Source organism: Petromyzon marinus, chromosome 7, assembly GCF_048934315.1.
Source record: "Petromyzon marinus isolate PM22_M1 ecotype Great Lakes invasive population chromosome 7, UKy_Petmar_22M1.pri1.0, whole genome shotgun sequence".
Lineage (NCBI taxonomy): Eukaryota > Metazoa > Chordata > Hyperoartia > Petromyzontiformes > Petromyzontidae > Petromyzon > Petromyzon marinus.
The window spans coordinates 2,340,843-2,363,079 of NC_133673.1; the positions used below are offsets into that span (position 1 = coordinate 2,340,843).

At 43.2% G+C, this 22,237-nt stretch overlaps 1 protein-coding gene across 2 annotated transcripts in view; it reads left to right on the forward strand.

The window, feature by feature from the left end:
- LOC116939847 (epidermal growth factor receptor kinase substrate 8-like) overlaps positions 1-22,237 on the forward strand; it is a 38,174-nt gene continuing 15,937 nt past the window's right edge. The window contains exons 1-10 of one of the 2 annotated variants that reach the window (XM_032948754.2): positions 1-847; positions 3,891-3,955; positions 8,106-8,267; positions 11,737-11,886; positions 14,701-14,783; positions 15,031-15,227; positions 18,738-18,817; positions 19,027-19,090; positions 20,679-20,762; positions 20,993-21,081. In XM_032948754.2, coding sequence (XP_032804645.2) covers positions 805-847; positions 3,891-3,955; positions 8,106-8,267; positions 11,737-11,886; positions 14,701-14,783; positions 15,031-15,227; positions 18,738-18,817; positions 19,027-19,090; positions 20,679-20,762; positions 20,993-21,081 — 1,017 coding nt within the window. In that variant the 5' untranslated portion in view covers positions 1-804. The remainder of the gene's footprint in view (positions 848-3,890; positions 3,956-8,105; positions 8,268-11,736; positions 11,887-14,700; positions 14,784-15,030; positions 15,228-18,737; positions 18,818-19,026; positions 19,091-20,678; positions 20,763-20,992; positions 21,082-22,237) is intronic. The other variant, XM_032948755.2, reaches the window with a different exon arrangement.

The window sequence follows — 22,237 nt, forward strand, 5'->3', positions numbered from 1 at the left end:
ATATAGGTAACGAAAGGGTTAGAAAATGCAATATTAAGTTGATAAAATGGTATTTAAGAGACTTGTGTTACCAGAGTTGTCTTTGGACAGATTACTTGAGATTGTATTAGGGTTAATAACAATACCGAACAATTTATAAATATGTACATACACATTGACATTTGATAACTTCAAATGTTGTTTTTTAATAATAATGCAATTTATAATGCGCACAAATTTGGGGACATAACGGCCGCAACTCAAGATGCGCGGAGCCAAGCTCAAGAGTCGCTCGAAAGCGTGGTTATAGAGGTGAGTTTTAAAGTGTCTTTTGAAGGATACGATTAAGGTGATGCTGCGAATGTGCAGAGGGATGGCGTTCCAGACTGTTGGGGCTGCCACCGAGAAGCGGCGCAGAGACAATGACCATCCTGGATCTTGGTATCAAGAGGAGGTCGTGAGTCGCGCCGCGCAGGCATTTGCCGTGTGCTGAGCTGCAAGTCGTCAATAATTTCAATTTCAGTCCCAATTATCTTCATGAACTACTGCCAGTACCTATTATATTAAGGAACTATTATCAGAACTATAATCCATCCGTATCCATTACGATGTTTAGAGTCTATAGGAGCTATGATAGTGTTGAGACATTGACACCACGGACTGTTTGCCAGTTTGTACACAGTATTATTATATCGACGTTCTTCCTCTCTCTGGCATGGGTGTGGCCACCTATTTGCACAGAACACAAACGGCTGACGTGGGAGCCGTCTTGTGTCGAGCATCGGGAGACTATTTCAGCCGATAGCGGCCGGAGAAGGGAAACCAATGGATGATGGAATAAAAATACCAAGCGCCAAGGTTGTTTACGGTAAGATTCATACTTATTTTTTGTTAGCAACACCCTTGAAATGTCTTGTTTACATACAACGCTCTTTGGAAAGCAAAATGTTGATATTGTTCATTGTGTGACATTGACAAAAGAATGTAATGACAAGTTGTATGCGTAAAAATACAATTGCTGGATGTAAACCAATGATTTTATAAAGCTATTTGAATGTACAGTATAATACAAACATAGCAATTCATTATCTTGAAATGCATTCGAGAAACCGGCGAACAAAAACTTTCCACTGTTTATCCTTATATTTGAACGTGGAAATACACAGCGGTACAAACCGTATCGTGGATGTTTAGCAGTGGGGCAGTGACACGCCACTATAAATCTGGCAACCTGAGTTTGATTCGTGGCCACAGCTAACGTCAGTGGCGAGTGGTATAGGGCCTTGTGTCCCGTGCTCTCTCGCACTCACCGACCCACACTGACGACCAGCTTGGTAAAGTCAAACAATGCCATGGCTGACATGCCTTGGGGAGGGTCTTCATCCCGCAGTGGATTGACAAAGACACGTGCATTTCATTATACACCAAAATTTACACAAAACGCCGGACACGTAACACTAGGCTGGAAATCACTCAAAGATAACGTACCAGTAAACTTATTTGTTGACACGGTATGCTAATTACAACACGAGAGCTCCAAGAATGCGAACGGGGAAAGAGTGGAGACACATTACAGGATCAGGGTAACCGGAGATGATGAATGGACAGTGGGACACGTCTTATGGGGCAATTACGCACTCGTGAATGCTGCATTGACTTGTTGTTGTGTCTTAAGACTCACAATTTCACGCATGCAGTGAATGAGTGAGGATGTGAGTCCACCACACACCAAGACGTCAATGCAATAACAACAAATATACGAAACTAAACTTTTTAGTTTTAACAGGTTAGGCCCACGAGCTTTTTTTTTGTCAGAAGCAACCTGGCCACAAATGATAGCTCAACGACGTGGCTTATCACGTGGAAGTTTATAGCAGCCAAACAACTCGGAAGGCGTGTTTCTAGACGTGGAGGGAGAAACTTGGGGAACCGGAGAAAAATCCACGCGATCATGGGGAGAATGAACACGCAAACTCCAAATATACAGCAGCAGGTGTCAGGGTCGGGATGGAACCCACGACCTTCTGTATACCAGGCGAGGTAGTTAATATCTTCTAGCCACCATGATGATGATGAGAGAGACACGCAAACTCCACAAATATAGCAGCAGGCGTCAGGGTCGGGGTGGAACCCACGTCCCCCTGTATACCAGGCGAGGTAGTTAACATCTCATAGCCACCGTGATGATGATGAGAGAGACACGCAAACTCCAAATACACAGCAGCAGGCGTCAGGGTCGGGATGGAACCCACGACCCCCTGTATACCAGGCGAGGTAGTCAACATCATAGCCACCGTGGTGATGATGATGATGAGGGAGAGACACGCAAACTCCACAAATACAGTATACAGGTGTCAGGGTTGGGATGGGACCCACGACCTCCTGTATACCAGGCGAGGTAGTTAACATCTCTTAGCCACCACAGTGCAGTGGTGGCGAGTTGTGATATCGTTTATATTACACTAGCGGGAAGCACCCGGCGTTGCCCGGGGGAAAAATATATATTTAAAAACTTAAAAACATAACATATACGAATTAAAATAAAACTTTGATAATTACCTCATAAATTTAAATAAAACCCAACGCGCGGTGGAAAATAACTTAAGCTCGCGCGCCAAGATTCGATTCTTTAAATCGCGCAAAGGAACCGAAGGTTGTAGATTTCTTTAGAATCGGCCTATTCCCGTTTAATCGATACCGCAAACGCTGACCAGATATCGATTCTCGCCAGTCCTGTATGCGGGTTGACGCCACACACTTCATGGTCATTTCCCTCTTCCTCCCCCGATTACAAAAGTCTATTTTTATATGTTTTACATTGTGTACAGTATGGGAGCTAGCCACATGGCAAATTAAAAGTTTGTAACCTATTTCCCCTCCCCCCAGCCGGCCTACGCGGAGGGTTGGGGGGGTATGCGTGACATCGGCAGGCACTGCGTCACGCTAGCAGGCACTGTGCGTCACGCTGCCCCATGCGGGTGACATGACAGAGTTGTGACGTCAAAAGTCTATTTTTATAATGTTTGCATGGTGTAGTCTGGAAAGTACCCACATGGCAAATTTCAAATTTGTTGAATGTCGGGAAGTACGCTAAACATTTTGAACAGACACACATATTCACAAATTTCCCTTTTATATATATAGACCAGGTTGTACAACCTACCTTTGCTGACTCATGACAGTTTATCCTGCTGTTATTCAAAACCAGTCGCCCATTATGTGATGGTGTCATGGTCCAAATTTTGCCAAATTCTAAAATTGCCCACAAATTACTCAATTGAGATTACACATCATTAGACCTCCTTTGCCAGTACCAAAATATAATAATAGAGTTTTCCCCTTTTTTTTCTGGCAACAAAACTGAAACCTTTTTACAAGGATTCATGTCTGCATGAACCACAATACCTATGATAATATATGCATTGTCCTTGAAACTGATTGGTCCACACCAGATTACACCTCGCAATTATAATCATCGCCCCCTAATGGGTCACCCTGTGCCACGCAGGGACAGCTGCCACATGGGGTGTTCGAATAATTAACATGAGATGTAAGCCGCGTGTTGCGTCTGAGGCATTCTCAGATAACCTGGCTTAAAGTGTGCTCGATCAAAAACAAATGATGATGATGATTATTATTAATGTCATAATTCTGCCCAAAATGCTGTCGAAGCTCTAGAGAATTATCTGATATTGCCACTACATCTGATACCCTCCAGACACTGGAGTAGGATGTTATCGAAGTTGTGGGAGATGGCGTGATGGAGGAATAAGAAGCAGATATTATGGATCGGAAGTCGCTGTAGCACCAGTTAAATACTGTATTTATTATTTTCTTGTATAGCCCAATGTATGGAATATATTCATTCTACTTGTCTGTGAACACTTGTTCATTTTCTTTAAAAAATCCAGAACAAAGAAAGACATATTCAACTTCGAGTAATATCCAAGAAGAAACTTCACAATACCAAGTAGAGGTAAGATGCATTCATTATGAAGACATGATTTTTTTATTACAATTCATAACTTGGACAGTTAAAACTGAATAATTATATTATATTACAGGGCAATCACCACCACCATTGTCCCTCTATTCACAAATCCCATGGCAGTGGAACGCCCAGGGTTGCCACCCATCCGGTTTGACCCGGACAGTGTGGAAATGGGCATCCCGTGCTCTCAGGTGGCACAAATGTTTTTGTATCTGCAAGAAATGCGGAGTGATCCTGATCCTGCAGTGAATAAGCAACATTGAGGAAAAAAATAAGTTGTATTCCTAATACTCATGGAATTATGATAAATGTATTATACAGCAGAGAACCACAACTGTTATGATAGCTCACGAATAATGGGATAAATATTGCAATCTTTCATGCAGTGGAATCCATTAAGAGATGCCTCACTAGAACTACAACGATAAACAATATAGAAAAACACTATTTTATTTTAGAGCCTCTGCATGTCTCCCACCAATATTGATGCACTTATTTAGGTAAGGATGCAATCAACTTTATACGTAGGTTGTCGCGACCAATATTATTCATAATAGAGTCATAATACAGCCATAAATATAGCTTTGGCCTGATGGCTCTAGTTGTAATTACTGGCAAAACGTCGTTGCTGAATTGTAAATGTTTTAGTGTGTTTACTCTCCAAAACACTGGCGTGCTGTGCCAGTAACGAATTAGCATGTTTTGTTTACGTGACAAACCTTACTAATTGGCTGTGTCGGGTGGTGGTGGGTTTAACGACACATTTATATTTGCGCGATCTCTTTTATCGATGGAATCAACTGTTGGGAGGAAAGCAAGAGAGTCGTTTGAGATCAGTGGGGTATCCATGAGGGGCATATCATTCAGTGGCCACTCCAATAAATGTATGAAAAGTGCAAGAAGCAACCCAGATCAACCAGTGCATTATGGTAGAGTTAAGAACGTTGCAGCTGCATTGCATATTTGCCACTGTACATTGCACTGAATGTTGCCTGAATTCTAATATCACAAGGTGCGGGCATTATGGAAATCAACGACAAATGTCCACAATCTGATGTCATTGTTCATTGCCAAACTTGGAGTTGTATGTAGCATGATTATATTATTAATTTATACACCACCTGCAGATGCCATTGCACATAATGCAATTATGCCAGAGTAGAAACTTGACGGGAGGAGGTGGTCCACAAAAATACCGATATTAGAAAAACCATGACAGAACAACCTGCCCACTCAAAGTCCTGAACACGGGACTCTCCAAAATATTACAAGTATCTTGATCTCAGCTACGGTCGATAGTATTGAATGGTCAAAATGAGCCCGTGCAGAGGCTACAGTGTCCAGCCTATCATTCATTACGAAAGTCCCTCGGGGCATACCACATTAATGCCTCGCACATGTCGAAATGTTTAACTTCTGAGGCGAAAGCCCAGGAGGTGGAGACAAATCTAGACGAATGAGACCTCTCCAACTCTGGATGATGCTTACACTTCACCTCATAACTGTACACGCTCTCTAAGCCAAGAGGTGATACGGGATGTAAGTAGTCTGGTCCAGACATTTCCAACTGTAGAGCATAAATAGGCGATCAGTATATTCTTAGTTTTTTCGGTAAAGTCACGTTGAAGAGAAACAACAAAATAATAAAATATATATAAAACAATAAAAAATTCTCACGACGTTTCGACCATAACTCAAACGGTCATCTTCAGGTGTGTCGGTTTGCATAAATTTATTTTTAAACGGCGCATTTATTTATTTATAAATATAAAAAAGGACGTTAGCGTCACGCGCAGCGATTTGGCAGTTTACCCAGGACTAGTCCATCTATATTTTGAAAAGAGGAGGGGGGAGACGAAATTTTAAAATGTATGCTGTCTGAAAGCCAATGTAAGCGTGAACAATCAATTAAGAACTGAAATGGTTTATCAAATCTTTCCAATGATTGCTAAGATAGAATCCACCTTCTCGGTTGAAATTGTCTCTGTGCTTGTATATGTGGATAGCCTCATGAACGAAACTCTCATGGAAGCCAGATGGCTTACAAAGAACCTCTGTCTTGGAAAAGTCAATGGCATGTGAGCCTACTGAATTAGAACAATGATCTGCTACCGCCGAGGTGTTGGTCCTACCGTGTTTAAGGTCTGCTTTGTGTTCACGAATGCGGTCCGAGACATGGCGTTTGGTTTCTCCAATGTAACTACTACCACAGAGGCAACTTAGTTTGTAGACACCAGGGTATTGTATGTCCGGAATCACATCTTTTACAGACGGAACCAGATCACGGATTTTATGTAATGTGTTGAAACGGACCTGAATCTTGTGTTTATTCAAGATTTTGGAGATCTTTTTTGTGATCCCAGCAATGTAGGGTAAAGTGATGGTTTTGAAAGGCTCCTCAAGAGGGTTCTTCTTCATGGTTTGAGTGATAGCTTTGCGGATTGTATAGTCGGAGTAACCATTAGCCCTAAGAGCTTGGTGTACGTGCTTGAGTTCACTGCTTATGTGTTCCTGGTCGGATATGCATTGAACTCTATGATACAGAGTCTTGATGAGAGAATTCTTCTGTGATGGATGGTGGTGGGAATCCGGTTTCAGATAAGCATCCGTATGGGTAGCTTTCCTGTAGAAAGAGTGGCTCATTGAACCATCAGGTCTCTTTTTAATTAGGACATCCAAAAAAGGTATCTTGCCATCTATTTCGACTTCCATGGTAAATCTGATGGCTGGGTGTATGGAATTGATGTGGTCGAAGAATTGGTCTAGAGCAGGCCGGCCATGTGGCCAGATGACAAAAGTGTCATCCACGTACCTCTTCCATAAGGTTGGGCGCAGAGTGGCAGTCTGGATGGCGTCAGTCTCAAATTTCTCCATGAAAATGTTAGCTATAACTGGAGAAAGGGGGGAGCCCATTGGGGTGCCCTCAGTTTGTTTGTAGAAAGTTCCATTCCAAGTGAAGTATGTATTTTTTATTGTTTTATATATATTTTATTATTTTGTTGTTTCTCTTCAACGTGACTTTACCGAAAAAACTAAGAATATGAATTACTGCAGTCACGAAAGCTTTAAATCAAAATTTAGGCGATCAGTCTTACAGTGCTGTCTGGACCTGTTGAGATAACCCTCTGTTGGCCTCTGAACATCGAGGCAACTTCACAACATTTACTTTTCAGAGGTCAGTTTTGGACAGTGAGGGCAGATAGCAATGCTCATGTTGAGTATTGTGGCCCAATTCACTTTTGGCAGAAAGACACCATGTGCACACAAAAGCACCCTCTCTTCCAACACAAAGTTTGCAGTTCCCCGAGCCGTCGTGCTACCAACAGGGCCATATTCCAGGTAACGAACATCAGGGAAGTCAATGCTCGTGGCTCAAAATAAGGCCGACATAAAGCAAACAGGACCAGAGGAAGGTCCTAGGGGAAGTATGGCCACTTTACGGGAGGTCTTTTAAGTAGGACACCCTTCAAAAATACCTATGCACGAGTGGATTGCTCGACACAAGGGAGCTATCAAAACCGCTGTAGACAGTCGAGATGGTTGCTAGTTGGACCCCAGTGGTGAATGCTGCTAGGCCTTTGTGGCATTCTTCCTCAAGGAAGTCCAGAATAGTGGGAACTGGGAAACTTTTTGGTTGAACATGTCTCTCTATACTGAACCCCGGGAAAAACGTCCAATAAAGATTGTAGATCATACGGGTGGAAGGTATTCCCATAGGGAATCGTGCAACTCGGCTGGAGATCGATCCACTGACGGAATGAGCGTCCGTGCTCACTCTCCATACCGCTTGTCTGTAAAGGTGAACCTCTGCGCTGAGCAATCTGCCCTGAAACAAGAGCTCCTCCTGAAGCAGAAGCCTTCAGGGGCTGGCTACGGACAATCACAAAATGTTCAGGGTGGTGCTGATTTGCAACGTACAATTTTAACATTGGGACGCCAGAGGCATCCAAGAGTTAATGGCAATAAAGTTTGCTTGTTCATTATTGAGTCGTGACCCTCTACCTAGCTTGTGTAAAGCAGCATTTTGTCCAGTGGCATCTGCTTTTGCTTAACAATGTTGAGGGCAGGATATGCTTAACAAATGTTTTATAAAATGACATTTTCCCCAAGCCTTTTCCTTATTTTATATCGCTAGCATCTGACAACGATGGTGATGGATAAGAAGGTGGGTGTAGCATCTATAGAAGACGGCATGACTAAACTGAAACATCTTGAAAACAATGGAAAGATCTGGATTCAAGACATGCTTCTACAGGTGGACAATAGTGCAGTCTACCTGATCGACTTGGAATGCAAGGTACCCCCAACGTTTGCAAAACTCCTTCGGTAACTGGAGGCTTTATCGGATATGTGCAATTGGATATCTCAAGCAAGCTCATTTGAGTATACTAGATAAAAACTAATTTGCATGTTAAGATTGCCTGCATGAACAGTAATATTCAGCTTCACTGACCTAAGATCTATGATCGGGGAAATAATGACAAATGGTGTCTATAAAATGGAATGCACAGTAAATCTGCGGCAAACCAGACCCTGGATAGCCAGAGTTTGCGTTTCCAGGGCACTTCTGCAGCTCCCTTACATCCATGTCTTCGTGCTCGTATGGGAATTCTGCTCACTAGCAGTGCTTTTTCCTCTGAAGTTTTTATTTTTACTCACTGTTAGTGTTGTATGTTTCCTTGAGGACACGATTTCATTTACGACTTGGGGAGCAACACGCTGTAATGTTGAATGCAGTACATGACCACGCCAACAGTACACAACAGTACTGTGGTGTTCATGACCTCACCACATTTGATAATATTTACAGAAGCATGATTTCATACAAAGTTAACTCTAGATGTGTGCGTGGGTAATGTTGGGAATAATGTATAGTGTTGTTTGCGATATCTTACGTGGATATTTCTGTAGCAGTTTAGCCAGACTTGTCAGCTAAGCTGGACCAATGCTCACCCCTGTGAGTCCAGCTCAGCGTGGTGTTACTGCAAATCTAATTATTTAACCTTTTGTAGCGTTTATGTTTGAGTTATTGTTCCAATAATTTCTATAAAACTGTCGCTAAAGATTGTTTTTGCACACGTAAAAAAACTATAGGTCCTGTACTTGTTATACCGAACTACAGTACTGGAGTCGAATAATTAAAATGTTGTAATTTTTACAACTGATCTTTCCCCTTCAGAAGAAGGATTCAGTTTAAATGAAACTGACGCAACTTGTAAACGTAGAATATTTCCAGAGGGAACAAAAAATATGTCAAGTGACAAAAAAACAATAATTGCAAATGTAACTCATGAACTAGAATTAGCCCAAACTGAAACGGTCTGAAATGTCCACCGAACACACTTTTTTTTATTCATCGCACGTGGAAAAAAAAAATCTATACCAGCGAAGGAGGAGACAAGAGTCCATCAGGCGCTGCGGCGATCCACGGTGGTGAACCTCCACATGCTCCAGGGTCCACCAGACAGCTGTGGCCGACAACTTCCGAGATGATTTTAGCTCTGTCATGCCCAAGCATGTTTTGTCTAAATGAGGGAAGCTCATAGGGTAGAGTTTGACTTTTATATGTGGGTGGGGGAGGTGCAGGGGTTCGCTTTGTTCCTCACATTAGGAATCGCGGGTGCATATAATAACTGATGTTTTCATCTTAATTGTAATGGACTGAAAATAAATTAATAAAGGTGCCCCGGTTTGGCGGGTACTTTGCCCCCCCCCCCTCGTGCCCCCCCACCGCGGGGAAGCTACGTTAGATGGGGAAGCTACGTTAGATGGAGAAGCTACGTTACGTATGGAACTAGATTCCACTTCTTCTACGTACCAAGTGTTTGTTCGCCTGTCCTGCGACAATGTACTGAACTTTGCATTGGGAGGCTGATTTATGAAAATAATATATAAAGAGGTGGCTAAACATTGTATAATATTTGCTGCAGATTAACATAACTCTAATAGCGATATATATTTTGTTGTCCTTACCCCGCACCTCCGAATAGCACGGTGCGAAAGAAGTCCAACATACATGCAGAAAAGTACTTTTTTGAAATCCATGAATTCTTAGTGGGGAAGTTTTATTTGCCATCAGTCGTAACCACTGGTAGAGCCAGTGGGGGGGGGGGGGCACGTGCCCCCCCCAATGATCCCATCGAAATCCCTCATTTAGATCGGATCATTGGGGTTTATTAGTAATTAATCAGCATTTTCCGACCCCCACTGCCACTGTGTAGCATATTATTACGTGCCAGGGACTCTATGAGATTATAGGACAATAGTCTGAGTCCATAATTGGCAATAAGTAACGGCTAAGCAGTTATAAGTGACTCAGAATTGTGTGCAGTTGCGTATACAGTACACGACTTCCCTGAAGGAATTCACCTTCAGCGAGCGCGATGCCGATCACACAACGCGGTTCGAATTCGACCCTCGATCGATGGCCGCGCCATCGCCGCACACGCGTCGAATAAAAAGCAAGGGACAAGTCCTTACTTACTAACAACTCCTCTATCATTTTTTATTGTTGGGGGGGGTTTCCCCCCCACCTGAAAATCCTGACTCCGCCATTGGCCGTAACGACAATTGTCGTTTGCCTTTGGTAGCGTTCTGATTTGCCCTGCGATGCACAACAATACTTAGTGATCAACCCATGGATCACTGTTGTTCAATACCAAAACGCATTCCGGTCGACATCCAAGTCCGTGCAGGGGGCCTGCGGTCGTGCAGCTTGAGTGGACTGATAGTGTTTCACATTGTTTTTCCGAAATGTGAAAAGAAATATACTGATACGTTATGCAATTTAAGATGACCCTCGTTTTAAAAAAGACCAAAACTGAAATTAACATGATTTGAAAATGTTTTTATTGTAATAATAAAAAAACATTTACTCAAATTGTGATATTCGAATATTTTTTTTATAATTATGTCGGGTATTAAAGTAAAAATATATCTTCCAAAGAAACAATGCGGTTTCTTCAATATTAGTAGATTTATATACCGTTTAAATATCTCTGTTCACATTTTATATTTAATTGCTTTATATGTTTGGAACTTTATCTGTAACTAAGTGATAGAATGGAAAATCGGTTGACGTTCTTGTTGTACATCGAGTTGGCATGGCCCAGGGATAGCGTATCTCCACTTGGTGCAAAGGTTCACGGTTTGATGCCAGCAGCCGCTATATTTATTACTGGAGATGTATTAACGATAACAAAATGGACCGTTTACTTCACAGTGGATGTTAAAGATCCCCCGATGTAAATAGTTTGTCCCAGGGTCATGGTCCAAATTTTGCCAAATTCGAAAAATTGCCTCCAAATTAAAAAAATTGGTTTTACTCAGAAGCAATCATCGCACTCTACTGGCAGACTGGTGCCTGTTTGCAAGCCAAGTGCTGAGTCACCTCATGACCGCACATGGACAGCTGCCAGTGGCAGTGCCCTTTTTCATGTTTTACAATAAGATGTGGTGTATAAGTAAACCACCCTGAGACTCCCCAGCGAAAAGGGCGCAAAATCAATAACAAAACAAAATCTGAATACCACTTTGGCCTGAAAAGGATGTGTATACAATTGTCCATTTTTTTACAAATGGACCATCTTCATAGAAGAGAGACAGAGGGGATAATACGAGTTCGAGACTGCACTTTACACCATGGGGCCTTATAAAATATACTTTTAAAACCGTTATCAAACAAATCATTGTCATTAAACGTTGGAATTTTGCTGCCATTCATTTTTGCAATGTGTCTCTTTCACGCGAACAATAATTGCGCGCAGGAAGAGCTCAACAAATACCCAATGGGGTTGATTCAGGTGTGCACGTCGTTCATGGAAGAGCCGCCGTACGTGTCGGTGTTGGCGCTGGTGTGTTGGAACGAACAGCAGCGCAAGAACAACCTGCACCTGTTCCACTGCGAAATCATCAAGGCGAGACTTTCCCACAGCAGTAGAACTGCCACACACCACACTCCTCTGACTGAGATGTCCCTTTTCGCATTGTGCCACTCAAGTGTCTGTCTCTCCGTCACGTGTCCTCCCTCTTGCACGCACGCACACGCGCGCGCCTCACCCATTACACCTACAACTCTCTTTCTCTTGTTATCCTCTCTTCCGGGGGGGGGGGGGGTGGTCAAACAATAACAAGACGAGCCATTTTTGTTCAGATTCGGTATTAAAAAAGCTCAAGATTTCAAGAGCCTCAATGCACTGTGGGCAGTACCGGATTATCCTAGCAGCAAAAGTAGCTACTACACATGTAGTAGCTACTACTACACGTGTAGTAGCTACTACTACACATGTAGTAGCTACGGGCCCCGCACTTTCAAGGGCCCCGCGCTAAATGCTTTCAAGCTATCAATTCCGGTTGAGTGATTCTGCACTTGCTCTATTACTATAGTACTATACTGCCTTCAACTTTTATGAACGACTGGGTGTTTAAGGTTAGCGATTTATCGTATTATCTGGCTGTATAGAAAATGAAAAATACAAGGAATTACTTTACTATGTAAGTGAAAAATGTGTGTTTTAATATTTACGTCTTTTTTATATTTAGGGCCCCTTCATAACATATGCTACAGGCCACGCACTATCTTAATCCGGCACTGACTGTGGGTGAATATGAGACAGTGGTGGTCCTTAATAAATAACTATCACGAAGCAGTTCATTAACGAGCCACGCACAGCTCCGGAGCCGCAGCTTGCCGACCCCTGCTCTAATTCCAAACTCTCAAGCTGCTCACGCAATTGTGCCATGACGTTCGTAGCATCCTCCAGCACCAACGGCCATTGTGCTGTATATCCACTGCTGGATGAACGCCTCGTGATGGCCATTATCCGTGTCGCTCCTGCACACGACCCGATTTCGTTCCTCCGCCTCCGTGGTGTCCGTGAGCCTCGCACGCGTTTGCTCTCGTGCCTGCCGCTGCATCACCAGTCGGTCCGTCAGTCACCTTATATTCGAGCGACGTGTCCTGCCCAAGCATACACTCACTTTTATAACGGTCAATACGATGTTATCTATCTAGATTTGAAGTTTTCGTGACTGCAAGGATCCATACTCCTCGGTTCTTTCGGTAAAGTCGCGTGGGTAAAAAATAAATTAAATCACGACGTTTCGGGCGCAACGCAAGCGTCCGTCATCAGGTGGGACAACCACAGCAAGGAACAATTGCTGGAGTGGACAATTGTTTCTTGTTGTGGTTGTCCCACCTGTGACGGACGCTTGTGTTGCGCCCGAAACGTCGTGGTTTTAATTTGTTTTATACCTACATGACGTTACCGAAAGAACCAAGGAATACGATGTTATCTAGTTTGCGTTTGTTCTCCGATCCACGTGTCCTTCTTGTTGTCCCGCGTTGAAACTCTCTCAGCATTGTTCGTGCACCGTTCATTGTGTTCATTTTTTGTGCCGGTATTCATGTGTCTGATCCTCATGCATGTCAATGGCCTTATTCTCTGATTTAAAACGCTATTTTGTAGGCTGCTTTGCATAATCAAACGCAGTTTTCCAAAAGCACTCCCCGCTTTCCCCCACCCCCCTTCTCATCATCATCTTGATCCTGGTCCTTCCCTGCTCGACAATTGCCCCGAGATATCCACAACTCCGTCGAGCGGATGGTTCGCCATCAAATGCGAGGTGACAATTCGCACCCTCGCGCCAATCGTAGTGACAGCCACCGTTGATTTTAAAGTACAGCGCCTCGCGTTTTACACGCCTTAGCGTGACGCGATTTTGTAAATCGCATGTTAGATTAAGGCGCACTTATTGTTGCTCTGCACGCTCATCCAGCGCGTTGGCCACGGTGCACGGAACTCGCTTGCGAGCTGATCGTTAGTCGGAGGGGGTTAGGGGGCAGGAAAGTAGAGTGGCGATGCTGCCTGAGGTGCAGCAGGGAGTACTGCCAACAACCACCACAACATGGGCAGCGGCATCACTCGGCGTCTCCCTCCTCGCGCGCCACTCTCCATTCCTCCCCTCCACCAGCCCCACAGTATAGCCGCCACACTTAAGCATCTGACTACGGGGCCGTCCATAAATGACGTCACGCACCTGGAGGGGGGGGGGGATCAGACATTTGTGACGATGTGTGACGAGGGGGGGGGAGGTTTGAGAAATGTGACGTCACATCAAAATGCGCAACTTTAAATAAATAAAGACAACACGTTCTACTTAATTAAATAGACTTGTTAATAAATGTTTTATCCTACAACATCAGAGTGCAGCGCCACATTAAATACGCACTACAATGACAATAGTTTAAAGCGATTTGAAGCATGTTTTATATATTTTTTTTGGGGGGGGGGCATGACGTCATTTATGGACGGCCCCTAAGCATCTGACTACATGTTACAACATATTTTTGTTTAACTTTATTTTTATTGATTTAAATAGGCTGTTACTATCTTTAATACATGTATGGTAGAACTGTAAATATATGTTATTGTAAGCCGTGAAATATATAGACGTGAGAGTGAGGTTCGATAGCATGCTCTCACTAACCACCACCATTTCCCTCATTTATTATGGGAAAATTATATTTTAATTTGCGCAGTTTTGAGTTACGTGCCGTTTTTCGAGAATTCAAACCCCGTGTAAGACGAGAGGCAGCTGTAATCGATTGCGTGAAGACTTTGCGAGCGCCACCGATTGGACCCTCTACGTCCACGCGTTAACGCATAGGCAAGCGATTTTCCAATGCACGAACTAACCCACGAACACCTTTGTATTGCTTGTTGCTGTAGGCGGATTTGATCCGGAGTGACATCGAGAGTGCGATCATTGACAGGTTGTGTGGAAACGTAAAAAAGCGACCAGAAACTCTACGGTAAAGCCAAGATTTTACTCGCATTGTTGCATGAGCAAAACACAAGTCCTACATGAATGCAAATCATGATCCTTACCATGAATGCCTTAGAGTAATGAGAATATACAGCTCGCAAATATAAAGATACGTGTTAGTAACGATCAAATTAAATCCACGAACACCGGACATGTTTTGTTTTTTAACACTCCTTTGATGGAAGTCACACTGTGTGTTTCTCTTAAATGTTTGCCTCCTCGTCCTCCTTCAGGAAGAATGCAGAGAAGCTGAACCACGTGGAGTCCTCGGGTAAATCGGAGAACAACGAGAAAATGGTGCAAGAGATAGCAGCAGCTTGTAAACAGCCTGGGATTGAAGACATGAATATACCTCAATTGCCAGGAACACCATCCCAGAGTGAAAAGAAAAGTCGTATTGCTGCATGGACGGCCAGCGTGGCCAACCGAGGTATTGATTTTCACACATGAAGCCAACAGCCCCCCCCCCCGCCCCCTCCGTATGGCTTCTAACAGCATATTGGGGCAAGTGCTGTTCGTGAGTAGCAGCACCTATGAAGGCCGGCACGGCACACGAAGGGGCGGGTGTCCAGCACCACGCCCCACCGTCTTTGTCTCCCCAGTGGCGATGTTTACTACACCGCACCAGGCAATCATTTGAGGTCGAGTCGACCGAGGGGAGGCCCAGGGCCGGTTCAAATATTCGTCACTGGTGTTGGCCGTGAGCAGGAATCGGACTCGGGTCATCGGCTTCGTAGGGTAGCGCGCTAACAACTGCGCCACCGCGCACACGCACACACACATGCACAGACCAATATTGTAATTGAAAGACTTTCACGAATAATTATTGAATAGAATACAAATACACGTCTCTTATCGCTTAAGCCAAGGTTGTTCTGCTGTTAGAGTAATCGATGAATGTGCGTATAATGAAAATGTGCACGGCTGAACGGGGACACTGCATTTTATACGTGGAAGAAATAATTCTGGTTATTCATGATCACCCTCTCAATGCAAAACGTGCGCGTGGCCCCGAGTGTGCATCGGCGTAGTCATCCGGTGACGAGTGGATGATGTTGGAGCGGTGACTTGGTCTAGCTGTAGCACGTTGCTCATTGCAGAGCTTCACGGGCCAAATGTATGCGAATGCTGCGGAGTTGAGAATACAATAATTCGTATTTTAAGAACACAAAAAATTACTTTTATGTTCGCTTGAAAAACGATTAGCTGGAAACATTCTCTATTTTGCATCCAAAGGGGTTCAAAGAGGTAATTGTTTCACCCGAGGAGCAGATTACAGGTTCTGAAATTACCTGGAACATTTGAGAATAATGTACACACAGATAATGAAATGGACGGTGTTGAATAGCAACATGAATGGTGCTTTAGATGAATCCCACCCGATTAAAATGTCCAGCGACTGGTTGCAAAGCACATTGATGATGTGTATTACATTTTTTTAAGTGATTGAAACCAGTTCAAAATATTGACCCAGCAATAACTAGGAGAGAGATATTTATTTACATGCAGGATCTTTGTTTGGCCACTGAAGAAAATATGTGGATTTTGTTATCCGGTGGCAAAGAGAGAACATTGGTGTTTGAACAGAGAGGCAGTGTGTATTGGTGTTGAATTTCAAGGATAATAATTTGATTAAAAGGCTGCTGTAAGGAGTGCTCAAGACTGAGAAAGGAGAGCAAATGCAATACTGGCTGGACTGTGAGCTTCTCGACTGGAAATACGACGTAAGAGATGCATTGCATGCTGTACATATCATAGATTTAGAATAGGGCCGTGTTCATTTAGCTATTGCCTTGAGAGCGATTGTGGCAAATAGTTTACAACATTACAAGCACTGTGCAAACATCACAAATATTTTTTTATGAAATTGACTCAAAGCTGGTTGAACTGCTCAGTCAATCTGTTTCTTATGCGTTTGCCTGGATGAATAACAACTTCTGTGTCTATGTCCAGATTAGTCAGCCAGGAAATGTCTTCAGTAACTGTGTGGTGGATAGCTTCAATGCATCTGTTGAATGTTTTGAGTTCTCAGTTTTTGTACTCTGCTTTCTATGATGTGGCTGGTGTTCACGTGATGGCATGCTGGGCTTTATTTAATTTTCGACGTGTAAAAGTAGTTATTTATGCTTTGGTGAGATGTGCAGATTCGATTTAATTCGTCCATTTTTGTTTTCCAGTTAGTTTTAATCCCACATATTATTGAGTGGGATCAGCTATCAGTTGTTTGTTTGGGATATTGGTGTTCAACGAAATATATCAGCATTTCTCTTTGAGCCCTAAATGTAGAAAATGACAAGAACTGTCGCTCAGCTCATCTACAATTTGTGCTGTCTTAGGCAATGGAATCGGTATATATTTGTGTTTCAATTAAGTTGGCATTGATTGCAGATTTGGATGGCTTGGATATGGCTGCATTCGTATATAGTTATTTTCTGTCTGCACAGAGCGCCAGGGTGGTGGTGGTTTGATTTTAGGTACCATTGGTAAGTCTCCATTGTGGCGTTTAAGATGCTATCCAGTTGTTTAGTGTTCAAATCGTCTGGATAGTAAGATATTTTTTTTTAATTTCGCTAGCTAAGGCCCACTGAGCTATAAAGCTCTTTTTTCAGAAACGACCTTGCCACAAATGATAGCTCAATGACGTGGCTTATCATGTGGAAATGTATAGCAGCCAAATACTCTAAACGCATGCTTCTAAATATGGAGGGAAAAATCCCATGCGACCACAGGGATAACATGCAAACTCCAAATATGCATACTCTTAGGTTATTTTGGTAAAGTCACGTAGGTAGAAAATAAAGTAAAATAAAAAATAATATATCACGATGTTTCGATCGCAACACAAGCGGTCGTCCTCAGGCGGAAAAAAATATAATCCAACAGTGGAACTGCTGAACTAGCAAGAGAGCTGTTACAACAACAAGGAGGTTATATACGTGGCGAAAGGCAAGCAGGCGGGATCTGAGCTGGAAAGGAATTCCATCCCCAAACGCAAGCACGCCAGTTGTTAATGGGGGAGATTAGGGAGAGAGAGATTAGCATAAAATGAGCTTCCGTCGCTGCACAAAAACACCGTCCCCGCATATGCGCACAACAGCAGTGTTAATGGGAGATTAGCACTATGTTGATGGGAGAGATTAGGCAGAGAGATTAGGGCGATTAGCAAGTTAATGTCAAGTCTGTGTGTAACACAAGCTGCGGCGCTGCCACCTGTGCTGTGCGAGGCGAGTGCGTCCACGCAAGAGAACCACCGCAACAGTGGTCGCGCCAGTGAGACACACAGCCCATCACACAGCCAGAACCATCGATACATCGAGGCTAAGGGAGCAGTGGTGGCCATGTTAGTGAGACCCCAACCCGTTAATGCAGAGGCACCTAACAGGGCAATGCAACTCAGAGAGTCTCGGTTGAAATTGTCTCCGTGTTTATATATCTGGATGGCTTCATGGACAATTCAAATATACAGGCGTCAGGGTCGGGATAGAACTCAAGATCTCCTGCGTACCAGGCAAGGGAGATAAAATCTCGCCACCACGGCGCCCCTTAGCCAAGCAATAGCAACACCTTGGCGAAGGCAGTCAAATAGTACCTCTCTATATTAGGAATTCAATCATCCCAATTTAATTTCAGATGCCACTTGTATGAAAACTGTGGACATTGTGGTATTTTAAATAGTTTCATTACATATTATTTTCATTTAAGTAATGTATTTTTAAAATCAGCTCCATTACAGATTCTTTTCATGTAAGTTATGAATCAATAATTCAGCTCATATAACAGTGACTGAAATGCATCAATGTGTAGAAAAGGTTTGCGAAATGATGCTGGCTCAAAACTATTCTGAATGCCTCACTGCCTTCGAGATGGCATTTGCATGAATGTAGCACAAGCATGCGTAGAATGGCATTCACTAAATGTACAAAATCTGCATGTCGCACAGAGTTCGACCTGACAAGTGGCTCATCCATGGAAGCGGAGGACAACCAGGACATAGACGCCAGGAAAAGGGAGCGCGATATGGTACACGTGACGTGCTGAGCCACCGCAGTGAAGATCTGATATCATTTTGTTGCCAGCTTGGCATCTTTATATTTTATGTAAAGTTACATTAACTTACTTGAATTTTGAATACGCAAAGTATATTTGTTTCGCAGAAATATATATTTAAAGATGTTTTAAGAGATGCTGGCGTCAGTGATTTCAGATTAATTTTGTTTTGTATTCTTCAGGATATATTAACACAACTAATGGAAGAAATGAAAATTTTCGTGTCGAAACTGGACAATGATGCAGGTGTTGTGTTTTTTGTTGTGTTAATCACTGACTACTCTAAAATAAACTATTTTTATTTTATACTCTTTAGTTCTTTCGGTAAAGTCACGTAGGTAGTAAAATAATAGATCACCACGTTTCGATCGCAACACAAGCAATCATCATCAGGTGAGACAACCACAGCAAGAAAAAACTGCTGAAGTAGGCGAGAAATCTGCCGTGGCACGAGGTTATATAGTAGGCCTCGGCAGTAGGGGAGAGAGAAGAGGGGGGGGAGGAGGCGGGGCAGAAAGTGGACCCCGCAGTAGCACCCGGGTCACTGGAGTAGAGATCGGAGAGAGATGCACAGAGAGAGAGAAAGACACACACACAGTCGGAAATAACAGCTGACATAGGCAGGTAGGATGTAAACATCACAGTCAGTTAAGACTTTACCTGGTTAATAACGTCCTTCCAATGATTGCTTAGTTTGTACCCATGCTCTCAGTTGAAGTTGTGTCTGTGTTTATATATCTGGATGGTTTCATGAACAAATCTCTGATAATAACCAGTTGGTTTGCAGAGTACCTTCGTCTGGGAAAAGTCAATTTCGTGTGATCTCACTGCGTTGAAACAATGATCAGCAATGGCAGAGGAATTGGTCCTACCGTGTTTCAGATCTGCCTTGTGTTCGCGAACGCGGTCCGAGACATGTCGTTTCGTTTCCCCAATGTAACTGCTGCCGCAGCCACAACTCAGTTTGTAAAGACCCGGGTATTTTTATTTTACCAGGTAGGGCCCACTGAGGTCTGTAGATTTTTTTTCAGACGTGACTTGGCCACAAATTATAACTCAACGAATTGGGCTTATCATGTGGAAATGTGTTTATAAATGTGGAGGGAAAAAAACCCAGGTCCCGGAGGAAAATCCACATGATCACGGGGAGAACATGCAAACTCCAAATATACAGGAGGCATCAGGGTCAGGATCAAACCCACGACCTCCTGTATACCAGGCGAGGTAGTTAACATTTCGCCACTGTGGCGCCAGTGGTAGTACTCAACAAAGGTTTTATACTTCAATTATAATCATAGACAGGTTGAAGCTTGAAATGGGAATTACAAGATGGAATCAGGCTCTTATAACAGAAAATAGACGACACTGTATGCACTCGCAAATGGTTGAACGTCTTCCAATGGATAGCAACTTGCTGTGCACCAACAACTAAACTATGCAGTGTTATTGTTGCTATTGTTTATATATGTTAGCGATGGAGTGATTAATATATACATGTGCACAAACAACATTTTTCTGACTCATGATATTACCATGATTATGTTGTTCCATAGAATATATGCCAGTGCTAGGCTATGTATACTTTGCGTTTTTATTGTATACAGGGACTCCTCTACTTACGAACGAGTTAAGTTCCAGAGGTCTAAACTCGATTCGAAGCTTTCGTGACTGCAGGAATTAATCTTTGGTTCTTTCGGTAAAGTCACGTTTCTACGTCTGTTCGTAAGTCGATTTGTTCGTAAGTCCAACTTTACTCCTGTTGATTCCAAACATGTTGTACGGCGTGTACACTAAACACAGGGAATGGCTTTGAAAGTTGTATAATCTCCTGCAGATGTAGATGCCACCGCCACGATCTATTGCGCGGTGGTTGAACTTACGACTCTCGGTCCGAACAGGCAACTGGACATACGGACAGGTTTGTTCATATCTCTGAAATTTCGTAAGTCAAATGTTCATAAGTAGAGTAGTCCCTGTACATGTCAATACAGCACAGTGTTGTACAACTGCAATGCATATGGCAATGGCCCTTTGTATGTATGCTGAACTTCTTTCGCACCGTACATAGTCAACCGTGCAAATAGTATAATACTACTGTAATCATTGTCGTTCTTATTATAGTAAGTACCTGTTGATGTTTCTCTGCAGATACTGGGCCTGCTGCGAACAGCGATCTGCCTTCCCAGGAGGAGTTTTTTGACATCTTTCAAAAGTCTAAGCTCGCCCTCACACTCGTGGTAAGAAACACTGGTTCGATGTCATGCATATCACATGGCCCACGGCAGCGGGTCTGTCTTGACTTTTGCAAATAAAATGTGAAATGTCATAAAAATTCTCGAGTAGACTTAGCTTTCATATTCTACAGTTCTCCCTTGTTATTCACGATGGATACGTTCCAAAGATGCTCGTGAAATGCAAATTTCGCGGATAATGATACTGGCATATGAAACCCTATCTTTTATCTCATCATTTTATCTCATCACTTTACTTAATGACTTCTCGCATCACATTCACTCTCATCACTTTGTCTCATCACTTCCTTTCTTTTTCTCATCTCGATGCAGTCGTGCAGAGTTCCAGATGCGATTCGCGGATAGCCAAAATCGCGGACAGCACAGTTCGTGAATAACGAGGGAATACTGCATGAAGCAGCTGTGGTGCGTTCAATGAAGTAGAGCGTTCCGGTGCGGTTTGCAATTGAACGATCTGGTGAGCCCAGAGCGTGTCGTAGCAGGAGCTAACGGTCTGAGGAGCGGCCTCGCTGAGCATTTGGTGTGCATTTAAAAATCCGCCAATCGCAGAGTAAAAAACTAAGGGGCAGGGAGGAAGCTTCCCAATAAACATGGAACCCCTTCACTACATCTCCTCCAGTGCGGATTGACTCTTAAGAGCATTCATGAGGGCATTTAGGCACTCTCCCCTTCCCACCCCATTTTTTTTTTCTACAGGGGTATGAGAGCTTAGGAAGACACCAGGAGGTTGTAGAGTTTATTGAAACATGCAGTTTAGATAGGTTTGCATTGCACTCTAATCCTTAATGTGTGGGTTGCGCTGGTGTCAACCCGCTTTCATATGCTCTGTTTTGTGTGTACCTGATATCATCTTGTTAATAAAATACTTTTGGGCAGAAAAAAAATCCGGTCAATCGGAGGCGCCGTAACTTCCTACGAATTCTCCGCTCGTGGACACAAGGCTTATTGGCTGAGTGGGAGAGTAACGTCACCCGCCCCTGCTGGACATCTGCGAAAAAGAGATTTATAGCTCATCTAATTCCTCAAGTTTAAATAAAGATTCTGATAACGCACCGCTTAATAAGAGCTGAAGTCCACCTTGTTACGACAAAACAGACCGTTTCTCTGCCCATTGAACGCACCCTCGAATTACTGCGTTTAA